We start from the raw sequence: 24,935 nt of genomic DNA on the forward strand, positions 1-24,935 counted from the left end.
AAAGTCAACGCCATGTCTCCCGATGACCTCCCCAAGAGGCAACATATATAAATTAAACAGTATTGGCCCTAAAATTGACCCTTGGTGAACCCCACAACTTATTTCTTGGATTCCTGCGAAATTTGTTTTATGTGAAATATGTTTTATTAAATGCTATATTTGAGGTTTTTCTATGAAATTATTTCTGATTGCCACTGACTTCATTAGATAGTTTACATTTTACAATTTTCTCACTTTTTTATGCAATTTTCAGCTATTCTGCTACTGTTTTTGGAGGGGGGATTGTAGGGAAGTTTGTTCACTCTTGAAGGATTTTGCAGTGTGCATTATGCATCAGCTGTTGCTTCATTGGCACTGTAAATTATTGCAGAGGGTTCTTCACTTCTTGCTGAGTTCCTGGAGTTTGAAATAAAATCGTACAGAAAAGAAATGGACCTCCACCGAACAAAAACACTCAGTGAGGCTCTAAATCATTTAACTTTTTAACAAAAATATGCTCACTATTCTCTAAAGAGAATAGAATTACAGTTATACCAATTTTTTTGGTTAAGAAAGCTGGGTTTCAAGAATAATACCTCATTCAGAAGAGTAAAGTGAGATGGACTTAAATGTGACTGGAATGTCTAAATAATATAAATACAAATATTTTTCTGTGAAAGGTAAGTTTGTATAAAAGCATTGCAAAACTCCTAAGGGTAATACAAACTTGATGCAATGTCAGTTTGTTTTTGTAATATTTTATAGTTTCAACCAAGGACCCTGCTGCATAACCAAGCCTGTGCATTATGACCATTACTACCAGATTAGAATGTGAATACATACAGTTTTTTATAAGTATAACGTGTAACAAAATAAAAAGAGATCATTATCTGCATTGGTCAATGGAGTTTCAAAAGTAAAAATCTGCTCTTCCATGTTCACCTTGTGCCCCAACAATTGTCCCTGTTTTGTTTTTAGCATTTACGTCTCCACTTTCAGTCGTGTTGATTTCCAGAAGGTTTTCACAGATCCTAATCTGTTAACCTAAACCACATAAAATTCAGATGATTTAATTTGCTAAAAATTGTAACAAAGTGAGTTGTGGGTTCTGGCAGATAGAAAGGGGTTTCTTTTTGGACCTCTTCAAGAATTTCATTGGAGTGGAGTGGAAAAACACTATGCTTATTTTTCTTTAGTCGTATTGGGATTTTTCCTTAGAATTTATCTCAACTAATTTCACAAACTTGTAAAAACATAATCACCCTTATCCTAACAAAATAAAAGCATATGGTATTTGACAGCTCTAAATGCTAAAATTTAATCCAGATATGTAACTAAATCAGTTAAAAACCTTTACATGAGAGTTTGTTTTTCTTTTATCTCCTTTTATGTGTGTCTATTTAAAACCAAACAAATGAAGAAAAACCTTTTTTTTTATGTTATTCAATTAATTTTTTTATGTCGCCCAAAGTTACAACACAGTTGTTTCAAAGGGTTATTAATGGCTAACTAGTATTCTGAACTACACTGTAAAATAGTTGCTGTAGATTTCACAGTAAATAATTACTGTGAAGCATTTTACAGCTGTATTACTGTTAAATAAAAAACAGTTCGAATTTCTGTATACTGTTTTTGATTATAAAGTAATAAAACTGTAAAATGAATCACAGCACACAGATACTGTACTGTATTTTATTTTACAGTATTACACAAATCTTCCATCAGTAATTGTACAATGTTTCCTTTTGCTAAGATATTTTCAAGTCCCGTTTATTTACTAATTAAAGAATTATTCTGGTTCTCTCACAACGACGTCTCCAGGTGTTTTGAGCAAAAGCCATTTTAAACCTCTTTTCTTAGTTCATTACAACCACTCTTGAAGCTGTTTTTGGCCATGTTCACCCTGAATGAGCTCTTAGATTAATGCAACACCAAAACGTACAATCATATTTTACACTACTGAATAAGTCTACTTGAATGAAACTAATAGATGCACAGAGAGAATATACAAAGTAACACTTGCTTGTCAGGTTTCCACAGGGGCTTGAACTTAGGACCTCTTGCTGTGAGACAATAACCGCTGCTCCATCACGTCAACACAGTTTCAATGTAATTTCAATGGTGGGTGGTAAAATTTTGGTTTGATGTATTTAGTTTCGAAAACAGTGAATTTGCTTTAAACCTGCCTAATTTTAAAAATAAAAGCCTTACAATAACTGTATCAAATCAACAATAAAACCCTTTCCACCGAGAATTATAATGGATCAAAAACACGGTGACATAAAAAAAAAACTAAAGGATGTGGTATCAGGGGATACATTTGTCCTGTCAGCTTGATTTTTACTGCAAGTGACCCCACGTGTAAACATCTAAACAATGTCTTCATGTGAATATGCATTTGTTTGTGATGCCATATTTTTGTGGGCGTTTTTCGATTTTATTACTGTGTTTGAATTCACAGTAACTGGGAAATTACAGTAGTGACAAAGGAAATTCCCGCAATTCATTGTTTTACACTAAATTCCCACAATTCATCTGTGTTTATAGTAAAATACCATGAAGGCTTTGTGCAGTATTTTACTGTTGACATTGCAGTAAAATACTGCCCAGTTTACAGAGATCTGTTACTGTGTAACTAATGGCCTTTTCCTGATCTTTTGTTAGCTTTTAGGTCATAAATTGTTCATAATTTAAGGGTGTTTAAGGTCCATGATTATTTTACAAGGTGGGTGCAGGTTGTATGTATCTAGAGTTGCACTAACACACTCTGCACGTGTCATCCAAAAATCTATTTTTTAAACAGTAAAATTAACTGATGAAGCCATAGGCTTGTGATTTTACGTAATTTTTTGCTACACTGAGGAACATGTTTAATTAAAAAAAAAAAGTTAATGAAATTATGTGAAATGTTTAAACATAACTGTGCCTTGTTTTTTCCACACTGGGGTGGGGGTGGGGGTGGGGGGGCAGGTTGCTAAATTGACCTGTGGACCCTTCTGGTGTGACCTCCCAGTGTCTCCTGGGAATGTCTTCAGCATGTGTCACTGTTATTTTTGCCTCCCTCCACTTTATCATGGCTGCTGCTGGAAGCCAGTGTCAATGAGTGCTGAGTCACAACACCATGCCAGCTCCTGAGGTAGACGCAAACAGTGTTTTCTGGCTGCTCACTGTTACTTTTTTACATTATGATATGTTGTACCCAAGTATTACTACACACAGGCTCATTATAGATGGATGTCATGCGTCCAGAGCTGCAGGTCTCACACTTTAAGGGAAACACTTAAACTGATTTCTAAAATAAAACTTCACCAAAACATCACTTCATGCCTTCCAGCTCATCTGCATTTTACTGTGAGGTGGCAGATGACTGTCTTATGAATGATTTGACCAATTTTATGACCCCCTGAATGTGTGTTTCAAATTCAGGACTCCAATTTTTGAAGAAATTATTCTTCTGGTAACATTTTTTTTTTTAGAACTGAGGGATTTTCTTTTCTTCTGGTTCAGCATGACACACATTCAAAACAGTTGGTCAGTCCCAGCCCCCCTATATTTGCCCAAAAAGGAGAGACTAAAAATAGGATGCATGCCACAACTGTTGCGCTACTCGGGGTCTGGCCAATCGCTGCCCCCCTCCCCCCTGTAAACCGACCCCAACTCCTGCTATCCTCATGGATGAGCAAATAGACTATGACCACAGACGCGGCGTGACGTGGCCCCGGGGCCCTTTATAAACCCAACTCTGTCCACTCTCCACGTTCAAGTTATACACGCTCAATCAGCTCCAGCAGCTCCAGCAGCTCCTGCTCACCTGCCAAGGAAATCTAAAAAGTCTTTTTAGGAACGTTTGAGAGAAGAAGGACCTATCAAGAAGGCGCCAATTATAAAAAAAAAAGAAAGAAGAGAAGAGGGAGGATCAGGATCATCTCATCCATCACTTTCCCGACACAAGCGGCCTTTTCACAAGTAGGTCAGAGAAATCTCTGCTTTTCAAACTTCTCCAAGTTTGAACTCTGCTCTGCGTTGGCTTGCCATCCACCCGACAAAGTTTTCTGCGCATCACTCCAACACTCAAGTGTCACCAAAGTATAAAAGCTGACAAGGAACAAGCCAACATGATGGCCAACAACTACGACGACCAGCTGCCTCCGCAATACTACCAGGCCACCGACTTTGGGGACGAGGAGGAGGACGAGATGCCGGCCACAGAGAAGGACCTGGCCGAGGATGCTCCCTGGAAGAAGATCCAGCAGAACACCTTCACCAGGTGGTGCAACGAGCACCTCAAATGTGTCAACAAGACCATCACTGACTTGCAGAAGGACTTCAGCGACGGCCTGAAGCTCATTTCCCTCCTGGAAGTACTGAGCCAGAAAAAGATGTACAGAAAGCACCACACGAGGCCAAACTTTCGTCAGATGAAGCTAGAAAATGTTTCTGTGGCGTTGGAGTTCCTGGACAGGGAGCACATCAAACTGGTCTCAATAGGTAAGCTGGGTTTTATATAAACTATAAACCTAACAAAGGAAAAAATAATCTGTAGGAAAGTTTAGGGTTGTCGTTGTTTCCCGGTTTGTTATCAGTGTCAGCCAGAAGAGCGACATGGTTGACACGGTCAGTGGAAAGCATTGCAAGGGTCAACAGCTCACTGGAAAGTTACTCAGAGATGCCACTGAGGTCATGAAGCTGGGACAGAGCCGACACCTTGTTTCTACTCAGTGCTGCTTCAGCAAACACCCACTGAACCAATGCTGCAACTAGTATGCTTGAAATTCACTACAGCTTTGCTAATGAGAAAGATGTTTGTCAGAGATGTGTGCAGCTGTCAGTTTCATACAAAAACACTCATAGATCAGAATGCCTCAGTGGCCCTTTTTGCATTTCAAGGCCATCAGACACTCCTGTGTGAACAAGATGGTCTCCTGAAGGATTTGGGGATCAGACTGTGATTTATGTAGCTTCCACTGCTTAGAGTGGGTTTGAAGATTTTTCCCAAAGTTACCAAAGGATGACTCAAAAAAGAAGAAAACAGAGAATGAAACTTCCCAGACATGTCTAATAGGATAAGTGACGGATAAATCCTTTCATCTGAAGCATTTATCTAACAGAGGGGAAGATAAATAAAAAAAATAAATATACGAAATAATGAGGATTCTGCTTCCAAAAAATTTCTATTATGGAGTCTGGTGATCCTGACACACTCTCTAGAGAAATTCCTGTCTGGGTTGTTGTTTTGGCCATTAGACCGTGAAGGCCACATTGTCACCTTCCATCCTAGAAATAGGGAATAAGCAGATCTGGCATGGATCACACCTCAGCAACAGGACAACAGAACCTGGTGCACTTGTGTGTTTGTGGCACAGTTGTCACAGCTGTACAGACACACTCAGGGTCAGACTGCTTTGACAGAAACAGGGCGTGAAAATAAAAGAAGTCCTGGCATTTTCCTTCCTGGCCTCCACACCTCCCTGCATGAAGCCCCGCTGGGTCAAGGAAATCCTCTGAAGATAATGTCTGGGCCTTGTTGCAGCAGCGATTCTGAATAGAGCCACCAGTTGCATGTGTGTCACAGTGGGTAACTGGAAACCATTTGATGGATGTCCCTTTGACCACACAGTTGCCCTTAAAGCCGGAAAGACGTTATGCCACCTGCCTGTGCCAGTCAAGCAGTGACACATCAAACGCTGGGATCTGATCTGTGAAAAGTGAAGCACAGTGAAACTGTCTTGCAACAGATAAACAATCATTTCAAAAGCGATTCAAACACAAAAAACACCATATTAATCCGTAAATGGTAATTAAATATTCGGGCTGAATTTAATCTGACTGGATGACTCAAGTTCAGCTGTCTTTGGTGAAGTTTTGTTGTCACTCAAATGCCTCAGTTTCTAAATTAAGGTGGATTTTAACAAGCTCATTTGAAAAACTTCACCTCTGAGAACTTCTGGAAATAAGTTGCAAGCTCACTGTCAATAAATTAAATTGATTTATCGCACTCTGGAGCTGCAAGTTTAGGAGGTAATTGAAATCCAAGAGGTACTAATGCGGGGAGGGATCCGTTTCCACACATCCTCAGCTGTCACTGCCTTCAGAGGACAATTGTGACTGGATGACAGACTGTCAGGGGTCTTCAGCCAGACAGCTGTCTGAGAGAAAGGGGCTCAGGGGAAGCAGTGAGAAGCATTAGATTCTTTTTTGCTTAGCAGTCAATCATTATTGTTTATATTTCTACCCAGAATAGCCCAGTCAGCTGTAAAAAGCTCTGCAGGACCATTTTTGACACACAACATCTTATTTATCAATTACACAAACAATAAACTGAACACAACAATTCTAAAATGAGAGAATGCAGCTCAGTGTCGGTGATATGAAACAGTAAATTAACATTTCAGGAATCTCTTTTGTTTTCTGATCACAGACAGCAAAGCCATTGTGGACGGCAATCTAAAGCTGATTCTGGGTCTCATCTGGACTCTCATCCTGCATTACTCCATCTCAATGCCCATGTGGGATGATGAGGATGACGAGGAGACGAAAAAACTGACTCCAAAGCAACGTCTGTTGGGCTGGATACAGAACAAAGTGCCACAGCTGCCCATCAACAACTTTAACCGTGACTGGCGGGACGGCAAAGCGCTGGGAGCCCTGGTTGACAACTGTGCGCCTGGTGAGAAGAAGTCAGCTGCTCCACAGTCTGCATGCTACTAAAGCTGAGTCAGAATATGTGCAGTGCTTGATGTTCATGCAGGATTTCTTGGGTTCCAACAGGATGTAGGTCAGGAACTGCAGAAAGAGATTTTTGTCTTTGCTCATCTGTAGAAAGATCACACAACTTTCTCGAGCACAAAACCAAATTTAGACAGCAGCAAGTGTGACCTGTCTCTGGAGAGCAGGTCATATTTTTGTGTTGTACAGCAGTTTGTGATGACCGGAGGGCGTCCCTACCAGCTGTCGCACAATGAAGCATTTGCTCTCAGAGTTTCAGGCCCAGAAGCCCAAGCCTGGCTTTGGCGTTTATAGCCTTGCTGCTGCTCAACACCCCCAAATTTGGACACCAATCCTACTCTTCCATCAAGAGGGAAGCTTGGCCCTGCGTCAGAATGCAGAGTAATCTATCATAGGGAGGAGCTTGAGCCACTGATCCAACGACCACGAGGCCGTTATTTAAGTCCACGCCAGTGGAGGCTTCAGCCTCCAACAATGAACATGAGGAAGTCGTGCACAAGCTGAGCCTCACTCAGTTGAAGGTGGGGGAGTAGCAAGTGCAGGACACAATGTTTAACTGTGTTTATCTGAGCCATTGATCTGAAGAGACATCTTTTAAACACAGTGCCGCAGCTCTGCCCATACAAGGTCGTGATGTTTTATCAGCTCTTACCAAAGAGCTTTAACTAAGGGGGGAAACTGGCTCTGAGAGGCTCTGCATTAATTCAGGTACAAATGTGCAACCAAGGAAGATAGCAACCGTTTTTCATAGAATATTAAATATCATTGTGCCTACACTGCGGATCAATGTTTTGTTTTGTTTTACAGCCGTGCTCTAGGCTGCGCTTTCACTCCCAGATGACAGGATTATTGCGATTCTCCACTGAATTGGCACACTCAGTCCTTTCCAAGCACACGCAAACTCAACCCCTGTTTATTCAGAGATCCCATGTCTTATTAATTGGATAATAGTATTCTGTGGTGTGCTGCATGGGTCCTTTGAGTGAGAGGCCACTCCATTGCCACCACTAATCCAATTTAGGCATTAGCAGCACAGAGCAGGCGGGCCTCAGCCGCAGCGCCGCTACTTCTGTAGAAGTCGTGAGCAGTCGATAGACATTTATTGTCACACGCAGGAGCAAAGTAATGTGAGTGAGGTCATGGACTCTTGTAGTTGGAGGTGTTTGGAAGATAGCAGTGACAGCCTAAGTGGACTTAATATAGCAGCAGCGGTCAAGCTCTCCCTGCATTGGTCAATGCACAATTGTCTAATTGCCCTCCTGCGTTCTTCTAGGTTTGTGTCCTGATTGGGTCGATTGGGACCCAAACCAGCCTGTGCAGAATGCCAAAGAAGCCATGCAGCAGGCTGACGACTGGCTGGGGGTGCCTCAGGTGAGATGTAGCAGATTGGTTGCACTAGTCGTTATTGATTAGTTGGGTGGGTGTGGTCTCAATAAACAAATACTCCCTCTGTTCTATGAATTTACACAAATCAGATGAGTACAATCCAGAAAAAACAGAGGGTCTTTACAAATAGTGTCAGAATACACTGAATAAAAAAAAAAAAACGATGATACCGATACAGAGCTCAGTGTTTTTCCTAGAATATCATACTGGAGGGGACTATGAAATATTTATTACCAAGCTCACCTCTTAGATTTCCATCCATATTATTGTATCTCAGAGTTAGAGAGTGTGTTGGACTTTGTTGGGATTTGTGAATTTATGGAGGTGTGAGATTTCCTAACACACATCTGAGCCAGCGCCTCAAGCCGAGGTGTAAATATGCTGCGCTCATCAGAATAACAATATTACCATCCTCGAAGCGCAATACTTTGAGTTCCATTTGAGTTTGTGCTTTGCACGAACACCTTGTTGGTTGTTTACTTGTTTGTCCAAGACACAGGGTGTGTTGTTGTCTAGGAGGCTTAGCATTGGCAAGATAGTCAGGGGTGCATGTCATGACTCTGCAGGCCTTAGGGGCTGGATTCCAGGACTGTGCTGTTAAGGAGATGAGGGAGAGGTCTGGCTCAGGATAAAATCCTCCTCCCATCCCCCTCGGAGGCTTAACTCTGCTACCCTGAGGTTAAATATAACCATTGTGGTGCACGGCTTTGTGCCACTGTGTGATAGACAGGCAAACAAGTGATTTAAGAGAGCGAGGAGTCAGAGGGGGAGAAAATAAATACTTTTAATCCTTGTTAAATCCTGATGCACTATTCTTAATAAGGGAAAGTTGAAGTAAGAATAATCCATATCAATGCTGCAAATGGCAATTTAGTTCATTTAAGAACAAATTAGGTCACCGCAGGGTTTTTTATAGTTTGTTGCTGGAGGTTGCCAAAGAGTTACACTTTAATATTTATATCGATTATACTTTTTCAATTACAACTCAACCATGTATTCTGCAGAAAATCTTAGGCAGCTTGTGCGATTAACCCTGTGTCGTGGTCTGTGCTGCAGGTGATTGCTCCAGAGGAAATTGTGGACCCAGATGTGGATGAGCACTCTGTGATGACATACTTATCTCAGTTCCCCAAGGCAAAGCTGAAGCCTGGGGCTCCCCTTAGACCCAAACAGCTGTTTCCAGATAAAGTCAAAGCCTATGGGCCAGGTGGGTAACACAATATGATTTCTATGGTTGAATTTCACAGCCTCAAACTCCAAGCTGATGATAACAGTTTATTTTTCATTTTTTTATGAACAGATATAAATTTATGGAAATCTTTTGTTATTTTCTGTTAAATCACTTTTTAATTTTTGGAAAATCTGACCAAAATCTATGTTTCATCGTGTTTAATATATCAGGTGTAAGTAAACTGGTTTTAGCTGGACAACAGCAAATGTCTGCATTGCACCAAACTATCACATGTAATTCACGTCTTCTTGTTGCAGGCATTGAGCCTCATGGCAACAAAGTTCTGCACCCAGCTGTGTTCACAGTGGAAACTCTGGAGGCTGGCAGTGGTGAAGTCCTGGTGTTTGTAGAAGATCCTGAAGGACACAAAGAAGAGGCAAGTTATAAATAATTACCAAAAGGTCTGGACATGTACTCTGTGAGCTTACTGTCAAAGTTGTAGGAAGTCTCAAAGTTTTTAAAGTGTGGAAGCTTGTGTTTGATTTAAATCTCTCTCACGTTGACTTCTTCTTCTTCTCCAGGCCAAAGTTAAACCCAACAAGGACAAAAGAGGAACCTATACGGTCACATATACCCCCAAAGTCGAAGGTGTTCATAAGGTATGAATTGCATCAATGGGATTTCATATAATTTCTTATCAGTTGTCTTAAACAGCTTTTTCTTTGATCTTGAATGACAGGTGAAGGTGTTGTTTGCGGGTCAGGACATTGATAAGAGCCCCTACACTGTGAATGTGGATAAAGACATGGGTGACCCGAGCAAAGTCCATGCTAGGGGACCGGGTCTGGAAGCAACAGGCAATGTGGCCAACAAACCCACCTACTTTGACATCTACACAGCAGGTAAAATGCAGAAAACCATCAGATGTTTAAATTGAGACAAGATAATCACTGGACATTTAAATCTTCTTGTTATGAACTTCGGCAGGTGCTGGTAACGGAGACATCAGTGTGGTCATTGTTGATCCTCGAGGCAAAAAGGACACGGTGGAGCTCATCCTAGAAAACAAGGGTGATAGTGTTTTCCGCTGCACCTACCATCCCGTTCTGGAGGGGCCCCACACCATCCACATATTATTTGCTGGCCAGGAGATCCCCAGGAGTCCCTTTCACGTCAACATTGCGGAGGGTAAGTCATTTGTCTGCGCTGTACATTACTGTCACACAAATCAGATTCCTTAGCATGCTGTTGCTCCCAGACGGATCTATCCATCACAATCTTCAGTCACTTTTATTTTCTTTGAGAACAGCCACTGTGCACAGACTGTGATCCTTCCTATCTGTCATTTCTAGCACCAAGCGTTGCTCCTCCTGCAGGAGCTCCACTGCAGATAGTTCCTCAGTCAGTGCGCACCCCACCTGGAGCAAAGGGTGCAGCGGGGGTTCCCCCCAAAAAAGCGGGCCGTCCAAGTTAGTACATGTCTGCTAGGAGAATCTTGTTCTGGTTAGCTCGCCTCAGTGCCGTCTTTCCTGTGCCAGGCCCTGCAGATGCCCCTCTGCGCTCTCTCTAAAAATTCAGAACACAGAGGGCCACCTCCATGCTTGGTCGCCTGCTCCTTCTTTCCTCTGCTTGATGGTTTAGTTACATTCTGAGACAGATCAAATGGAGAGTTGTACAGATATCGTACAGATTGCCCCAGATTGCATTTCTATCTGTTCCCGCTTTTCTTTGTTCTTCTTTGTTAAATATCTTTGCTTTTGTTCTTGGCGTGTTTGTTTTTACCATGTCCAAATTTGCATCAGCCAGCACTCAGTTTAAAGCCTGTCATCAACATTTCAGGGTGCCAGACTGAAATGTTGTCAGATGCATTGTGATGTGTCAGAGCCTTATGGAAGATAGTCTTCTTTGTGTGATTTTTAATTTTATTTTTGCACAAATGCATCACTCTTTTTTCAGGTTTTGTCCTTTTTCTATTAAAGAATTTCCATGTGAACTACAATCTTCCACTAACACTGCTGCAAACTGCTGGCCACTCTCAGCATTCTGGGGCTTTGAAATAGCTTTGTCATTTACGCTGATTGTTTTTCCTTTCAGCAATAAACCCCAATGCTTGCAGAGCTACTGGCAGAGGGCTACAGCCTAAAGGTGTGAGAATAAGGGAGGTTGCAGACTTCAAAGTTTTCACTAAAGGTGCTGGCAGCGGCACACTGAACGTCTCAGTCAAAGGACCAAGTGAGTCAGTCATCTCTCTGTTCTCTGTATCTCTTCTCCATATATATTTAGTTATTTATTTCCTTTGTTTGGGCATTGCTTTTTCAGCTTTTTTGGCATGCATATGAAATGCGCCTGTGCTCATAAGAATGCACACTAATTTTAATAATTATTTTTAGCTGGAGCGGAGGAGCAGGTGAAAGTGCGAGATGCTGGTAATGGAGTCTACGAGTGCGAATATTACCCACTCAAAGCTGGTAAATACACAGTCAGCATAACCTGGGGAGGCCAGCCCATCCCACGCAGGTAGGAGTTTCCTGATTATAACTCTTCTTCAGCAGTCGTCATGAAACAGATCACGTATGCTCATGCTTTCATGTGCTTTCCAGCCCCTTTGAGGTAGAGGTGGGTGAAGAGGCAGGTTTTCAGAAAGTTAGGGCCTGGGGTCCTGGTCTGAAGACTGGTATGGTGGGAAAATCTGCTGATTTCGTGGTGGAAGCCATCGGCACTGAAGTTGGAACATTAGGTAAGTTTGTGTGAATCCCATTTACAATAATTTAGCATACATTTTATTGATCCCCATCTGTGTTATATTTGTCCAGGCTTCTCTATCGAAGGCCCATCACAGGCGAAAATCGAGTGTGACGATAAAGGTGATGGCTCCTGCGATGTCCATTACTGGCCAACCGAGCCCGGCGATTATGCCGTGCATGTCATCTGTGACGATGAAGACATCAAGGACAGCCCCTTCATGGCTCACATCCTTCCTGCAGTCAATAATGTTTTCCCTGAAAAAGTAATGGCTAGTTGTTTCATCTCATGATAAGTAACACAGAGTTTGTGTTTAGTGTAATCTAACCGAACTGTTACAGGTCAAAGCATATGGTCCAGGCCTGCAGCCAACTGGTGTCATTGTAAACAAACCAACTGAGTTTACTATCGATGCCCGCATGGCTGGGAAGGGTCACCTCAGAATCTACGCACAGGTACCAGATCCACAAGATCATTTTTTATTCATGGGGAAGCATCATCTTTATTGCATGAGCCTGCACAGGCCTGAGCTGACAGAGGTTTTTGTTCATTAAGGATGTAGAAGGTTGTACCATCGACATCAAGATCACTGACAGGGGCGACGGAACATTCATGTGTGTGTATACTCCTGTTAAACCCATCAAGCACACGATCATCATCACCTGGGGGGAGGTCAATGTCCCCAACAGCCCCTTCAGGGTAAGACTCTTGTACAGATACGCAAACACAGATGCACTTGACATAAAATTATCTTGACAGAATATAAGGATACTTGACCAAATGTAATGTAAGAGAGCTGTAGGAGTTGTTTCTGCTTCAAGTGCTCTGTGAATTCATTAGGTTCTGGTTGGAGAGGGCTCTCATCCTGACAAAGTAAAGGTCTTTGGGCCTGGAGTGGAGAAGACAGGGCTTAAAGCTAATGAGCCAACGTACTTCACTGTGGACTGCAGTGAAGCTGGCCAAGGTGAGTGTATGATATGAGTGATTCCAAGAGAAAAAGGATAGAGAATGGTTGTGCAAGTATCGGCGCTATCTCGTAAAAGCTAAAAATAGAGAAGCACAAAATGAACAGAAGAGGTGAAACTGTGAGACTAAGCTGCAAACCCATTTAAATGCATGCTTGTACTTGAAATCAAGCTCCAGGCAATGGAGCTCGATGACTTCAATTTATTCAGATCATCTACTTTTAAGTAACCTCTATGAATTGGGCTCATTGTCATGCACCATTAGGGGACATCAGCATTGGAATCAAGTGTGCCCCTGGGGTGGTTGGTCCTGCTGAGGCGGATATCGACTTTGACATCATCAAGAATGACAATGACACCTTCACTGTCAAATACACTCCACCCGCTCCAGGCCGGTTCACTATCATGGTTTTGTTTGCTGACCAGGTAAGTTGTTCTGGTTCAGGCATAACCAGGTTTTCTCAAATTGCTTATGGAATGGTTTTTTAGTTTAACATTTTTATCTGCTAACTTTCACAGGAAATTCCAATCAGTCCATTTAAAGTCAAGGTGGATCCTTCTCATGATGCTGGCAAGGTGAGAGCAGAGGGTCCAGGACTCAACAAGACAGGTGAGATTACGATAATGTCTGCAAAGCAGCCAGCAATCACTCACTTTTTGCAGTCGTAACACTAACAACACTGCATGTTTCAGGTGTGGAGGTGGGCACTCCAACCCACTTCACAATCTACACAAAGGGAGCAGGAAAAGCCAAACCTGAGGTGCATTTTGCCGCATCTGGCCCCGGAGAGGCAGTTCGTGACTTTGAGATCATCGATAATCATGATTATTCCTACACTGTCAAATACACAGCTCTTCAGCAGGTACTGCAGTCTTCTGTTTTAAAATAGAATTTATTTTCTACACCTAATCATTGAATACTCGTGTTTTTTGGCCGTTTCTCAGGGCAACATGGCAATTTCGATTGCTCTGGGAGGAGACACCATTCCCAAAAGCCCCTTCCATATTACAGTGGCACCAGCCATGGATCTAGCAAAAGTTAAAGTTGAGGGATTGGACACCAGTAAGTTGCAAGAAAAACAAACTTCCTTGCTTGTTTCTACACATCAAGAACCATTTGCAATGATTTCACTGGTCTGCCTTGCAGAAGTAGAGGTTGGGAAGGACCAGGAGTTCACGGTGAACACGAAGGGTGCTGGTGGGCTTGGCAACGTAGGAGTGAAAATGACTTCTCCCTCAGGCCGACCAATTCCTTGCAAGCTGGAGTCAGACAAAGCAAAAGGCAATCACAGTGTAAAGTACATTCCCCCAGAGGAGGGACAGTACAAGGTTGACGTCAACTATGATGGGAACCCTGTCCTAGGAAGTCCTTTTGGGGTTGAGGCAGTGATGCCGGCTGATCCTTCAAAGGTCAAACTTCTTTGCAGCTTCTTACAGGTTTACGTACAAACTAAAAGCTAAAGGAAATAAACATGTTTGATTACTCTGCCACAGGTGAGAGCATTCGGTCCAGGCCTGCAGGGCGGTATTGTGGGTAAACCAGCTCCATTTACCATTGATACCAAAGGAGCTGGTGCTGGAGGACTGGGCTTGACAGTGGAGGGCCCCTGTGAGGCAAAAATTGAATGCCAAGACAATGGTGATGGCACATGCTCAGTGTCCTACCTTCCCACCGAGCCTGGGGAATATGCCATCAACATCCTGTTTGCAGAGCAGCACATCTCTGGCTCTCCATTCAAAGCTGCCATTCGCCCAGCCCTTGATCCCATCAAAGTGGTTGCCAGTGGGCCAGGTCTGGAGAGGGCCAAGGCAGGAGAACCAGCAACCTTTACTGTGGACTGCAGCAGAGCAGGCGATGCTGAACTCACCATTGAGATTGTGTCAGAGACTGGGGTTAAGGCTGAAGTGCACATCCAGAAAACTGCTGAGGGGACCTTTTCTGTCACGTACATCCCATCCTTCCAGGGCACACACACTATTACCATTAAATATGGCGGACACACAATTCCCCACTTTCCCCGGGTGCTGCAGGTGGAGCCATCCGTGGACACCAGTGGGGTCCATGTTTACGGGCCTGGAGTGGAGCCCAGAGGTGAGACTGGTCAAAATACCTTTAACCCTAAATCAATTTGCATTTCAAATGTGGCTTACAGTTTGAGCAAATTGTCTTTGAGTGGCGAAAAAGTCCCCACTAAAACATTTACAACAACCCTTACGGAGCAAGTTTGATGCTGGTCTCGGTCAATAAATCACCTGATGTCTCCTTTTTATTTCCAGGGGTCCTCAGAGAAGTCACGACCCACTTCATTGTGGATGCCCGTGCCCTCATCAAGATTGGAGGGGGTCATGTTAAAGTTCACATTATCAACCCCTCTGGCTCCAATACGGATGCTTATATTACAGACAAGGGAGACGGCACTTACAGAGTGGAGTACACAGCGTTTGAAGACGGTATGAGCTCAGAGAAAGAAAAAAAAAGCTGCTAGTTAATTTAGCTCTGCAAATGAATGCAATTAAAGGATCAGTAATGAAAAACAGCCACTGAACTAAGACTGCATAAAACAGTTAACATGAGTAAAACTTAAATACAGAAAATCATTAGAAGATAGGAAGTGAAAAAAACATCCAGCCAGCCAGACAAAGAATTGCTAACAGGTGCTGGTTTGGAGCGCCGTTTGGGAATAAAGCAGAAGAGTGGGAGAGAGAGGGGTATTAATACAGACTGATGCAGTCAAGCAATGATGTGAGGGGCAGGGAGCAGGCAGGCATAGAGGCAGACAGCCTCTGCTTTATATAGAGTGTGCTCTGGAACAGGAGCTCTTAACCAGCCGGATATGTGTGCTGAAGGCTGCCTGCATGAAGCAATACAGCAAGGAGATGACAGTAGGTATTAATAGAGACCTCTAACACAAAGCAAAGGGATCACAGAGCACTTCTGCCCCACCAGACATGCTCTAATATCAGAGCTTTGCAGCTGAGAACCTGCCGTGTTCCATAGGCCTACTTAGAGCGCTCTGTCAAAAAAACCTTGTAACAGAATAATGAATAAGAAGCAGATGGATCATCTTGTTGCTTCACCGAAGCATCTGAACTCTGGAAAGTGGCTTTTATTAATAAACAGATGTTTATATTCCCATTGGGGATTTAGTTTTGCTCATAATTAAGAGGAGGAGGCACAATCAAAGAATGCTTTTCAGTTTTTAGAGAAATCAAATGAAAATGAGTGACAGCAGGGCCCTGACTGCACAGATGCATCTGCTTGTGTGCAGGAATTCATCTGATTGAAGTGCTGTACGACGATGCGCCTGTTCCTAAGAGCCCTTTCAGAGTATCTGTGGTTGAAGGATGTGATCCGACTCGGGTCCGTGCCTTTGGGCCGGGTCTGGAGGGAGGAATAACTAACAAGCCTAACCGTTTCACTGTGGAAACCAGGTACTGTAAGAACACACAGAGGAGACATCTGTGGAGGCATTCATAGAAATAAGTGCACATAATTCAGACTTTATAGCGTCGGTGAATCTGACAGTATAGATTGGAAAATAAGCAATGAAGAGGAACATAAAAATGCAGTCTTCTCTTTCAGGGGTGCTGGTACTGGAGGTTTGGGTCTTACAATTGAGGGAGCTTCAGAGGCAAAAATATCGTGCAAGGACAACAAAGATGGTAGCTGCAGTGTGGAATATGTACCTTTCACTCCTGGAGATTATGATGTAAACATCAACTATGGAGGTCAACCGATCCCTGGCAGTCCATTCCGTGTTCCTGTGAAGGATCCAGTGGACCCCACCAAAGTCAAATGCTCTGGACCAGGTCTGGGCACAGGAGTGAGGGCCCACGTTCCTCAGAACTTTACGGTGGACTGTACTCAGGCGGGACAGGCTCCACTGGATGTAAAACTCTACGGTCCAACAGGTGAGGACACATTTTAGGAAGAAAATGTAGAATTGGTTCAACATCGTAACAGTAACTATGAATCGGCATGTGGGACATGAATATTTGCAGGTACTGTGGAGCCTGTTGGTGTGAAGAACAATGGGGACGGCACCCACACAGTTCATTACACCCCAGCACAGGACGGCCCCTACACTGTGTCAGTCAAATATTCAGATCAGGAAGTCCCACACAGGTATGAAGCCTTTTGAATAACATCAAACAACAATAAGAGGATCAATCTCAGTTGGTTTTTGAATCTACTTTGGAAATTGTTTTCCTCCAAGAGGCCTTTTAGTTTTAATTACTCTATTTTCTCTACCAGTCCATTCAAAGTGATGTCTCAACCCGGCCATGATGCCAGTAAGGTCCGAGCCAGTGGTCCTGGTCTGGACATTAAAGGTGTACCTGCAAGTCTGCCTGTTGAATTCACGATCGATGCTCGCGATGCTGGAGAAGGACTGCTCACTGTGCAGATTTTGGTAGGTACTGCTCCCTTTTGACACGCTGTAACCTGCAATAGTTGAGTAAAATTAACTTGTATTGACAGGATCCAGAGGGCAAGCCAAAAAACGCAACCATCCAAGACAACAGGGATGGGACGTACACTGTGTCCTACGTCCCTGATTCTACCGGGCCCTACACCATCACCATTAAATATGGAGGAGATGAGATTCCCTACTCCCCGTACCGCATCCAGTCTCTGCCCACTGGAGACGCCAGCAAATGTCTTCTCACAGGTAACAACTTCTTCTGCGATAGTTCTGATGGACAAAACACAATGACAGTTTGTTGAATCAGTTTTAGATTTATTCACGACTGCTTTCTTCTACTTTGCAGTTTCAGTTGGAGGACATGGGATGTGTGAGTAACACAGGCTTTGTTTTTCTGTCCCGGCAACATTGCAAGTCACGCTTTTTGGTGTGAATTTATTCGGGACTTTGAATTTTATGTCCTTCTGTCCTTTACAGCAAGTCTGCAGAAGCTGCAAACCTCAGAGGACACAGTCATCACAGTGGATGCCAAGGCTGCAGGGAAAGGAAAGGTGACCTGCAAGGTGCTGACCCCACAGGGAATGGAGCTGGACATGGATGTGGTGGAGAATCGTGATGGCACCTTTGATATTTACTACACTGCCCCTGAACCGGGGAAATATGTAATTACGATCCGCTTTGGAGGGCAGAACATCCCAAAGAGCCCCTTCCAAGTGATGGTGAGTAAAGGAGTAATTACATAGCAGTTAGAGTTGTGTTGCAGGTGTCTGTATGTGTCATTTTGCCCTCTGCACTGACAGGCCACAAATGAGCCAGTGGTACCTCGAGATACAGTGGACCCGCTCTTCCGCCCTGTTAATTTCCTAGTCCCTTTCACACCACAGCAGGGAGAGATCACAGGTTAGCCTAACACAAAGCGCCCGGCTCCTGCACATGTAAAAGAATGCCACTGAAATGAAAACCTTTTAAACCTTTAGGTGAAGTAAAGATGCCGTCAGGGAAAACCGCTCGGCCGCACATCACCGACAACAAGGACGGCACCATCACAATAAAGTACCAACCTACAGAGAGAGGCCTCCATGAGATGGACATCAAATATGATGGAAACCACATTCCAGGTCACAAACTAGCTGATGATGGGAACTAAATAAGCCTAAACCAGAGTCTAAGCATTACTTACATTTGCTACAGGAAGTCCTCTGCAGTTCTATGTGGATGCGGTGAACAGTGGTGTGGTCACTGCCTATGGTCCCGGTCTCAGTTATGGCATGGTCAACAAGTCCGCCACCTTCACAGTGGTCACCAAAAATGCTGGAGAAGGTAAATTGGGCCACTTTGCCACGCTTGAGCGAAACTGGTCCTGCAAGCGGTCATCACTAAAGTCTTTTGAGTCCTTTTCCCTCTTAAGGTGGACTGTCACTAGCAGTGGAGGGTCCCTCCAAAGCTGAGATCACATGCAAGGACAACAAAGATGGTACCTGCACTGTGTCCTATCTCCCCACTGCACCGGGAGACTACAACATCATTGTTAAATTTGACAATAAACACATCCCTGGAAGTCCATTTACTGCCAAGATCACTGGTAAATATTTCGATGCACATTTATATTGAACCAGCTTTTAGAAGTCCATAAAATTCTTAATCATTTTTGTATGTCATGCAGGAGATGACTCCATAACCAGAACCTCCCAGCTGAATGTGGGGACAGCAACTGATGTGTCCCTAAAGATTACAGAAACTGATCTGAGCTGCCTGACTGCCAGTATCAGAGCTCCATCAGGCAATGAGGAACCCTGCCTGCTGAAGAGGCTGCCCAACAGACACCTAGGTGATGTATCCTCCAGCTAGGACACACAAAATCGCACATGAATCCTTAAAATCATAAATAAATTGACACTTTTTTCTCTTTTACATCCGTAGGAATCTCTTTTACTCCCAAAGAGGTTGGTGAGCATGAAGTGAGCGTCAGAAAGGATGGCATCCATGTGGCCAACAGTCCTTTCAAAATCATGGTCGGTCAGTCGGAGATCGGGGAGGCCAGCAGAGTAAAAGCTTTTGGAAAAGGCCTGATTGAAGCACACACTTTTGAAATGGCTGAATTTTTCGTGGACACAAGGAATGCAGGTAAACTTTTAGAAATCATCCTGCAAAAGGTTGAAAAAATTATTAGTTACTATGTTTTATAATATCAGTGTGTCTTTTACCCCTTTTTTTAAAACCCAGGTTATGGAGGTCTTGCTCTGTCGATTGAAGGTCCAAGCAAAGTTGACATCAACTGTGAGGATATGGAGGACGGGACATGCAGGGTGACTTACTGCCCAACAGAACCAGGAAGTTACACTGTTAACATCAAGTTTGCGGAAAAGCACATCCCAGGTGTGAACCTGTTACAAAAAGAATCAATAAAGAACGAAAAGCCTATGTGATTTGACGCAAGTCAAATTGGTATTTTTCTGTATGTTCTTTCCAGGAAGCCCATTTGCAGTCAAGGTGACCGGAGAAGGAAGGATCAAGGAAAGCATTACGAGAAAGAGACAGGCCTCCTCTCTTGCCTCAGTGGGTAGCACATGCGGACTTAACCTCAAGATCCCAGGTGAATACAGGAGGCGGTCAGAAATGGTTAGAGGGCGGCGGGTAATCCTGAAGCTGCCCCACAGCTACATTAGTATTCTCACTGCTTTTTCCTACCACAGGAAACTGGTTTCAGATGGTTTCAGCTCAGGAGAGGCTGACCCGGACGTTCACTCGCAGCAGCCACACATACACCCGCACCGAGCGCACAGAGATCAGCAAAACTCGTGGCGGAGAGACCAAGAGGGAGGTGCGCGTGGAGGAGAGCACTCAGGTGGGAGGAGGAGGAAGTCCTTTCAGAGATGTTTTTGGGGACTTTCTGGGCCGAGAGAGTCTGAGCAGCTTTGCCGGCCTCACAGCCAGACCTGAAGGTGAGTCAAAATATAAGCCCAGTTCGGGGAATGTTTAGTTATTATTACTAACTGGTTGATTTTATTTTCTGCTCCCCTCTCTTTCAGTTGAGAGTGGTTCTCAGGCCATGACAGCTCAGGTGACCAGTCCAAGTGGAAAAACAGTGGATGCAGACATTGTGGATGGAGGGAGCAGCACATACAGCGTGCGCTTCATCCCTCAGGAAATTGGACCCCACACAGTCAATGTTAAATACAGAGGACAGCACGTTCCTGGGAGCCCCTTCCAGTTCACAGTAGGACCCATGGGAGAAGGTGGGGCCCACAAGGTTCGTGCAGGAGGTCCTGGGCTGGAAAGAGGCGTGGCTGGAGCTCCTTGTAAGTTCACTCTATGAATGAGTTGGAGCTTTTGCGTGGTTTAGCTTTTTTTAATGCATCTCTATGAACATCTTTGAGAATGACGGATGTTATACCGTCATTTGATGACTTATTGTTTTTTAAAACAATTAATTGAACTAAGCAACCTCATGATCTGCTAACTTTCTAGCTGAGTTCAGTATCTGGACCAGAGAAGCAGGTGCTGGCGGCCTGTCTATTGCAGTAGAAGGACCCAGCAAGGCTGAGATCACTTTTGAGGACAGGAAAGATGGTTCCTGCGGAGTGTCTTACATAGTGAAAGAACCAGGTAGAGTTCTTTTTCCTTTTAACTCCCACAACCATAAAGTTTCTTTCTGTTGTGCATTTTATGCGTTTATTTTTGTCTCTGCTGTTGAGCTCTCCCGTAGTTTCTCGGGTATTCCTGTGGTTCATTTGATCGCAAAAGTAAATAACATGTCTGCTTCCACAGGGGACTATGAGGTGTCAATCAAATTCAACAATGAGCACATCCCTGACAGCCCCTTCATCGTTCCAATTGCCACGTTGTCAGATGAGGCCCGCAGGCTCACTGTGACGAGTCTTCAGGTACAGCTCGCTCTCACATGCGCACATGTTCTACCCTTTAAACTCGTTTTGTTAACGTTTTTGCATTTCTTCTGCAATATTCAGAGAAAACATTTACATATGCAGAAGTCAAAAAGCATGTGTGAGCAGTTGTTTATATCCCCGTCTGATAGTACTTTGTCCTTGAAGTGTAATTGAATGCCAGTGCTGGAATAGCGTTTATGACTGTAATACTATGATGCTGGCCAGTGATGAAGGACTGGATTAACTGTCCTTTGCTAATGTGGGGCAACACAAGCTGTGCTATGTGGGCACTCAAATGCATGACTGTGCTTCTGCCAGAAAGACAGAGCAGAGTGAGCGTGAAATAGATTGATCTGTGACAACTCATAATATTACTTTTGTCATTGTACGGTTGTTGCTTTTTTTGTTTTTACCATCTTCATTACAGCTGCCACAAACCCTGAAACTCTGTATTTGTAGTTAACTGTAAACGCCACTTCAGTGCACTTTTCTACCACTAGAACTTAGCTGAAGTGCAACAGCAGCATTTAAAATGTCACACTATCTCCACCTGCTTGGACCTTTTGTCCACTTGTGGCTTGAACGCACAAAACGCCTCGCTGTAGATGGTGACCTTCTTTGCCTCTTCAACGTAAATGCTGTGGGTGTTCTCGTTAAAGTCTGCTGAGTCATGCAAATGTGTTTCACCACAGTTAATTTATTCAGCCTTTTCCTTATTTTGACAGGAGAAGGACTTAAAGGTTAACCAGGAGGCATCCTTCATGGTGCAACGCAACGGTCCCCGGGGTGTGGTTGACGCCAAAGTCCACACTCCGTCTGGCTCTACTGAGGAATGCTACGTCTCTGAGCTTGACAGTGGTACGCAGCAACAGAGTTCATTAAAAGTTTTTAAAATACCACTTCGATGAAAATCGCGCTTTTGGTGTTTTTAACGAATTCTTGGGGTATTTTTCTCATGGATGGAGGACAAATTTAAAGAAAATTAAGCAGATGAAAAAATGCCAATAGAAAACTCTTGTAGATGTGACGTAAAATCGGGCCACTAGCTCCCAGTTCTGCTCCATTCTGATGCATCCACTTGCAGAAATTCATTTAGGTCTTTGTTTTCCTCGTCTGAGCTGGCATCTGACTTGAAACTTTATGACTGAATAGCTCCGATATTGCTTACCATTTTGTGTCACCGATAGGTTGGGCTTGTGAGTGGCTCCAAGTTAGGGGGGAATGCGTGTAAACAAAGGGATGATGAGAAGCATTGGCAGGGTTACTCTTATGGTGCCACCCACAACTCAGAGGCAAATTTCTAAGGAACTATTGCTGCTCTGCAGTAAACTTTGCCCTAAAAACAATACAGATTTTTAATTGTGCTAAAAAAGACATAATCATAATGAAAGACCAGTGGAGAAGCTTTTACAATAGATCAAAAGATGATTGGAGGGAGACTTTAGCTTGAACAAATTAAGACTTAAATGCTCCTTTTTTTGTGTTTTTAAGACAAGAGTGCAATCCGCTTTATTCCACGTGAGAACGGAGTTCACTCTATAGACGTCAAGTTCAATGGATGCCACATTCCCGGGAGCCCCTTCAATGTGCGAGTTGGAGATCCCGGGTTGATTGGAGACCCAGGCATGGTGACCGCACACGGGCCTGGATTGCAGGGAGGGACAACAGGTAGATAGCACTCATTTCCCATTTAAATAACATTGTGATATCTAGTGCAGAGTGTCTTGTCAGCATCAGTATTACCATCTATGTTCCAGGTATCCCTTCAGAATTTGTGGTCAAGACCTGTAATGCAGGCTCTGGCACTCTGTCAGTCAACATCGATGGGCCGTCCAAGGTGAAGATGGACTGTCGCGAATGTCCAGAGGGCTACAGGATTACCTACACACCCATGGCACCTGGCAACTATCTCATCACAATCAAATACGGCGGGCCACAGCACATAGTGGGCAGCCCTTTCAAAGCCAAAGTCACAGGTCTGCTTCACAGTCATTCTCCCATCTGATCTGTGAATGACAAATGTGATGATAATGAGGCAAATGTTGCTCTGAAAAAGAGAGGAACTTAGAAGAAAATCAAGAAAATTATAAATGTATTTCTAAGAGAACTTCTCAGATGGAAAGTGTTGTCCTGTACTGTAGTATTCTTGTCATTGCTTTGTTTATATTGACTTAAAAATAAATTCCCTGTTCTAATCTAAGAAAACTTTCAAGATTCAGAACAATCCCAACAAATCCCTTAAATATACTTTATTTTAAAGAGGGTTTTCTGTTTGAGCTCATGCCACTTTTTCACACATTTTCCTTATTTTCTCTACATCTTTGTCAGGACTGAGTTTGTTATCTAACATCTCTGTCATGACAATTTTAGATAACTTTTTTTGCTGTCTATTTTTTCTGCAGGCACAAGGCTGTCAGGGGGACACAGCCTACATGAGACCTCCTCTGTGCTGGTTGAAACTGTTACCAAGACCTCTAAAGTAGGTGGGGCCTACAGTGCCTCCTCCTCCTCCTCCACCACCTCAACCAAGCTGACATCTGACGCCAGCAAGGTGGTATGCCGTGGACAGGGGCTGTCCAAAGCTGTGGTTGGGCAGAAAAATAACTTTAGTGTTGACTGCAGCAAAGCAGGTGAGATTTCAAAGACGTACCACAAACATTTTGGAGCACCAAATTAAAGCTGCTTGGGTGACTGTAAAAAAGTATTTTACCATAATAAAATTTGCTTTTTCCCATTTAGGCACCAACATGCTGATGGTAGGTGTGCATGGACCCCATGCCCCCTGCGAGGAGGTTTATGTCAAGCACATGGGTAATAAGCTCTACAATGTCACATACACCGTCAAGGACAAGGGGAGTTATACCGTCATTGTCAAATGGGGTGATGATAACGTCCCAGGGAGCCCGTACAAAGTTTCTGCCCCTTGAGAAAAAAAAAACTGCTCAGATGCCATCCTCCCATTTCCTCTACTTACCCAGCCTTTTTCCTCATCATCAGCCAAGCTCTGCCATTACACTGCCTACTTTAAACTTTACAGGAACTCAACCCCACAAGGATGTTTACCTTCAGCTTTACGGTGGCAGAGCGTGCTTTGTGCCAAACCTTGGTATCAACTCAAGATAATATGTTGCACACTCACATAAGTAAATGCAAATCGAGGAGGATTTTTTGAGGCAGTGTGCTGGCTAAATGGTGGTCCACGATGTGTCCCCCAGTTCTTTTGTGATGCAGTGCAGATGATGCAGTGCAGGAATGATTCAAAGTGTTCAAGTTGGATGCAATGTTATTTTGTATGGATTAAGACTGAAATTTTTTGTTATATTAACCTTTTTTTGGTAAGTCTTTGCAGGCCTAATAAAAGAACTCATTGCTAACTATCCAATTGAAAACTAGTCTTCTTATTGCATGTCAAACAGAATGGGAGAAACGTTGTTAGCTCTACTAAAGGCAGATTTTTATTGCTTCATCTTGCAGCTATTTTCTGACCAGTGCTGGTTCAGCTGTGGGAGCAGCTGTCAGGATTTTTTTCTCTTGATCACAGGGGCTCTCAGCTGAGTGTTTGATCCTCATCCTGTATGTAGTTAGATTTGGAGAGTTTTAAAACCTTCCTTCTGGGGTAAACACGACAAAGTCAGACTCTTGATCCCCCATAGCT

At 43.5% G+C, this 24,935-nt stretch overlaps 1 protein-coding gene across 2 annotated transcripts; it reads left to right on the forward strand.

Annotated features, from left to right (window-relative positions):
- Positions 1-3,719: 3,719 nt before the first annotated feature.
- On the forward strand, positions 3,720-24,658 carry flnc (filamin C). 2 transcript variants are annotated; one of them, NM_001278890.1, is given in 47 exon segments: positions 4,077-4,467; positions 6,398-6,646; positions 7,979-8,076; positions 9,148-9,298; positions 9,580-9,698; positions 9,844-9,921; positions 10,002-10,164; positions 10,250-10,450; positions 10,615-10,731; positions 11,357-11,494; positions 11,653-11,779; positions 11,863-11,999; positions 12,076-12,269; positions 12,346-12,459; positions 12,560-12,703; positions 12,845-12,968; positions 13,235-13,395; positions 13,489-13,579; positions 13,663-13,832; positions 13,915-14,032; positions 14,117-14,379; positions 14,464-15,061; positions 15,247-15,420; positions 16,239-16,401; positions 16,553-16,881; positions 16,972-17,095; positions 17,225-17,381; positions 17,450-17,639; positions 17,740-17,763; positions 17,871-18,112; positions 18,194-18,293; positions 18,371-18,511; positions 18,585-18,713; positions 18,802-18,975; positions 19,057-19,221; positions 19,314-19,517; positions 19,617-19,769; positions 19,864-19,986; positions 20,087-20,335; positions 20,423-20,692; positions 20,862-20,999; positions 21,162-21,277; positions 22,006-22,138; positions 22,772-22,948; positions 23,038-23,256; positions 23,683-23,910; positions 24,020-24,478. In NM_001278890.1, coding segments are annotated over 47 exon segments (8,238 nt in total). In that variant the 5' UTR covers positions 4,077-4,094; the 3' UTR covers positions 24,208-24,478.
- Positions 24,659-24,935: the final 277 nt, after the last annotated feature.

The sequence above is a fragment of the Oryzias latipes genome, chromosome 6 (genome assembly GCF_002234675.1).
Source record: "Oryzias latipes chromosome 6, ASM223467v1".
Classification (NCBI taxonomy): Eukaryota; Metazoa; Chordata; class Actinopteri; order Beloniformes; family Adrianichthyidae; genus Oryzias; species Oryzias latipes.

Coding starts and splice junctions, on each gene's coding strand:
- flnc (XM_011475868.3), top strand. CDS start 4,095: ATGATGGCCAACAACTACGACGACCAGCTGCCTCCGCAATACTACCAG. Junction 4,468..6,397: donor CATCAAACTGGTCTCAATAG/GTAAGCTGGGTT, acceptor TTCTGATCACAG/ACAGCAAAGCCATTGTGGAC. Junction 20,336..20,422: donor CCTCACAGCCAGACCTGAAG/GTGAGTCAAAAT, acceptor CCTCTCTTTCAG/TTGAGAGTGGTTCTCAGGCC.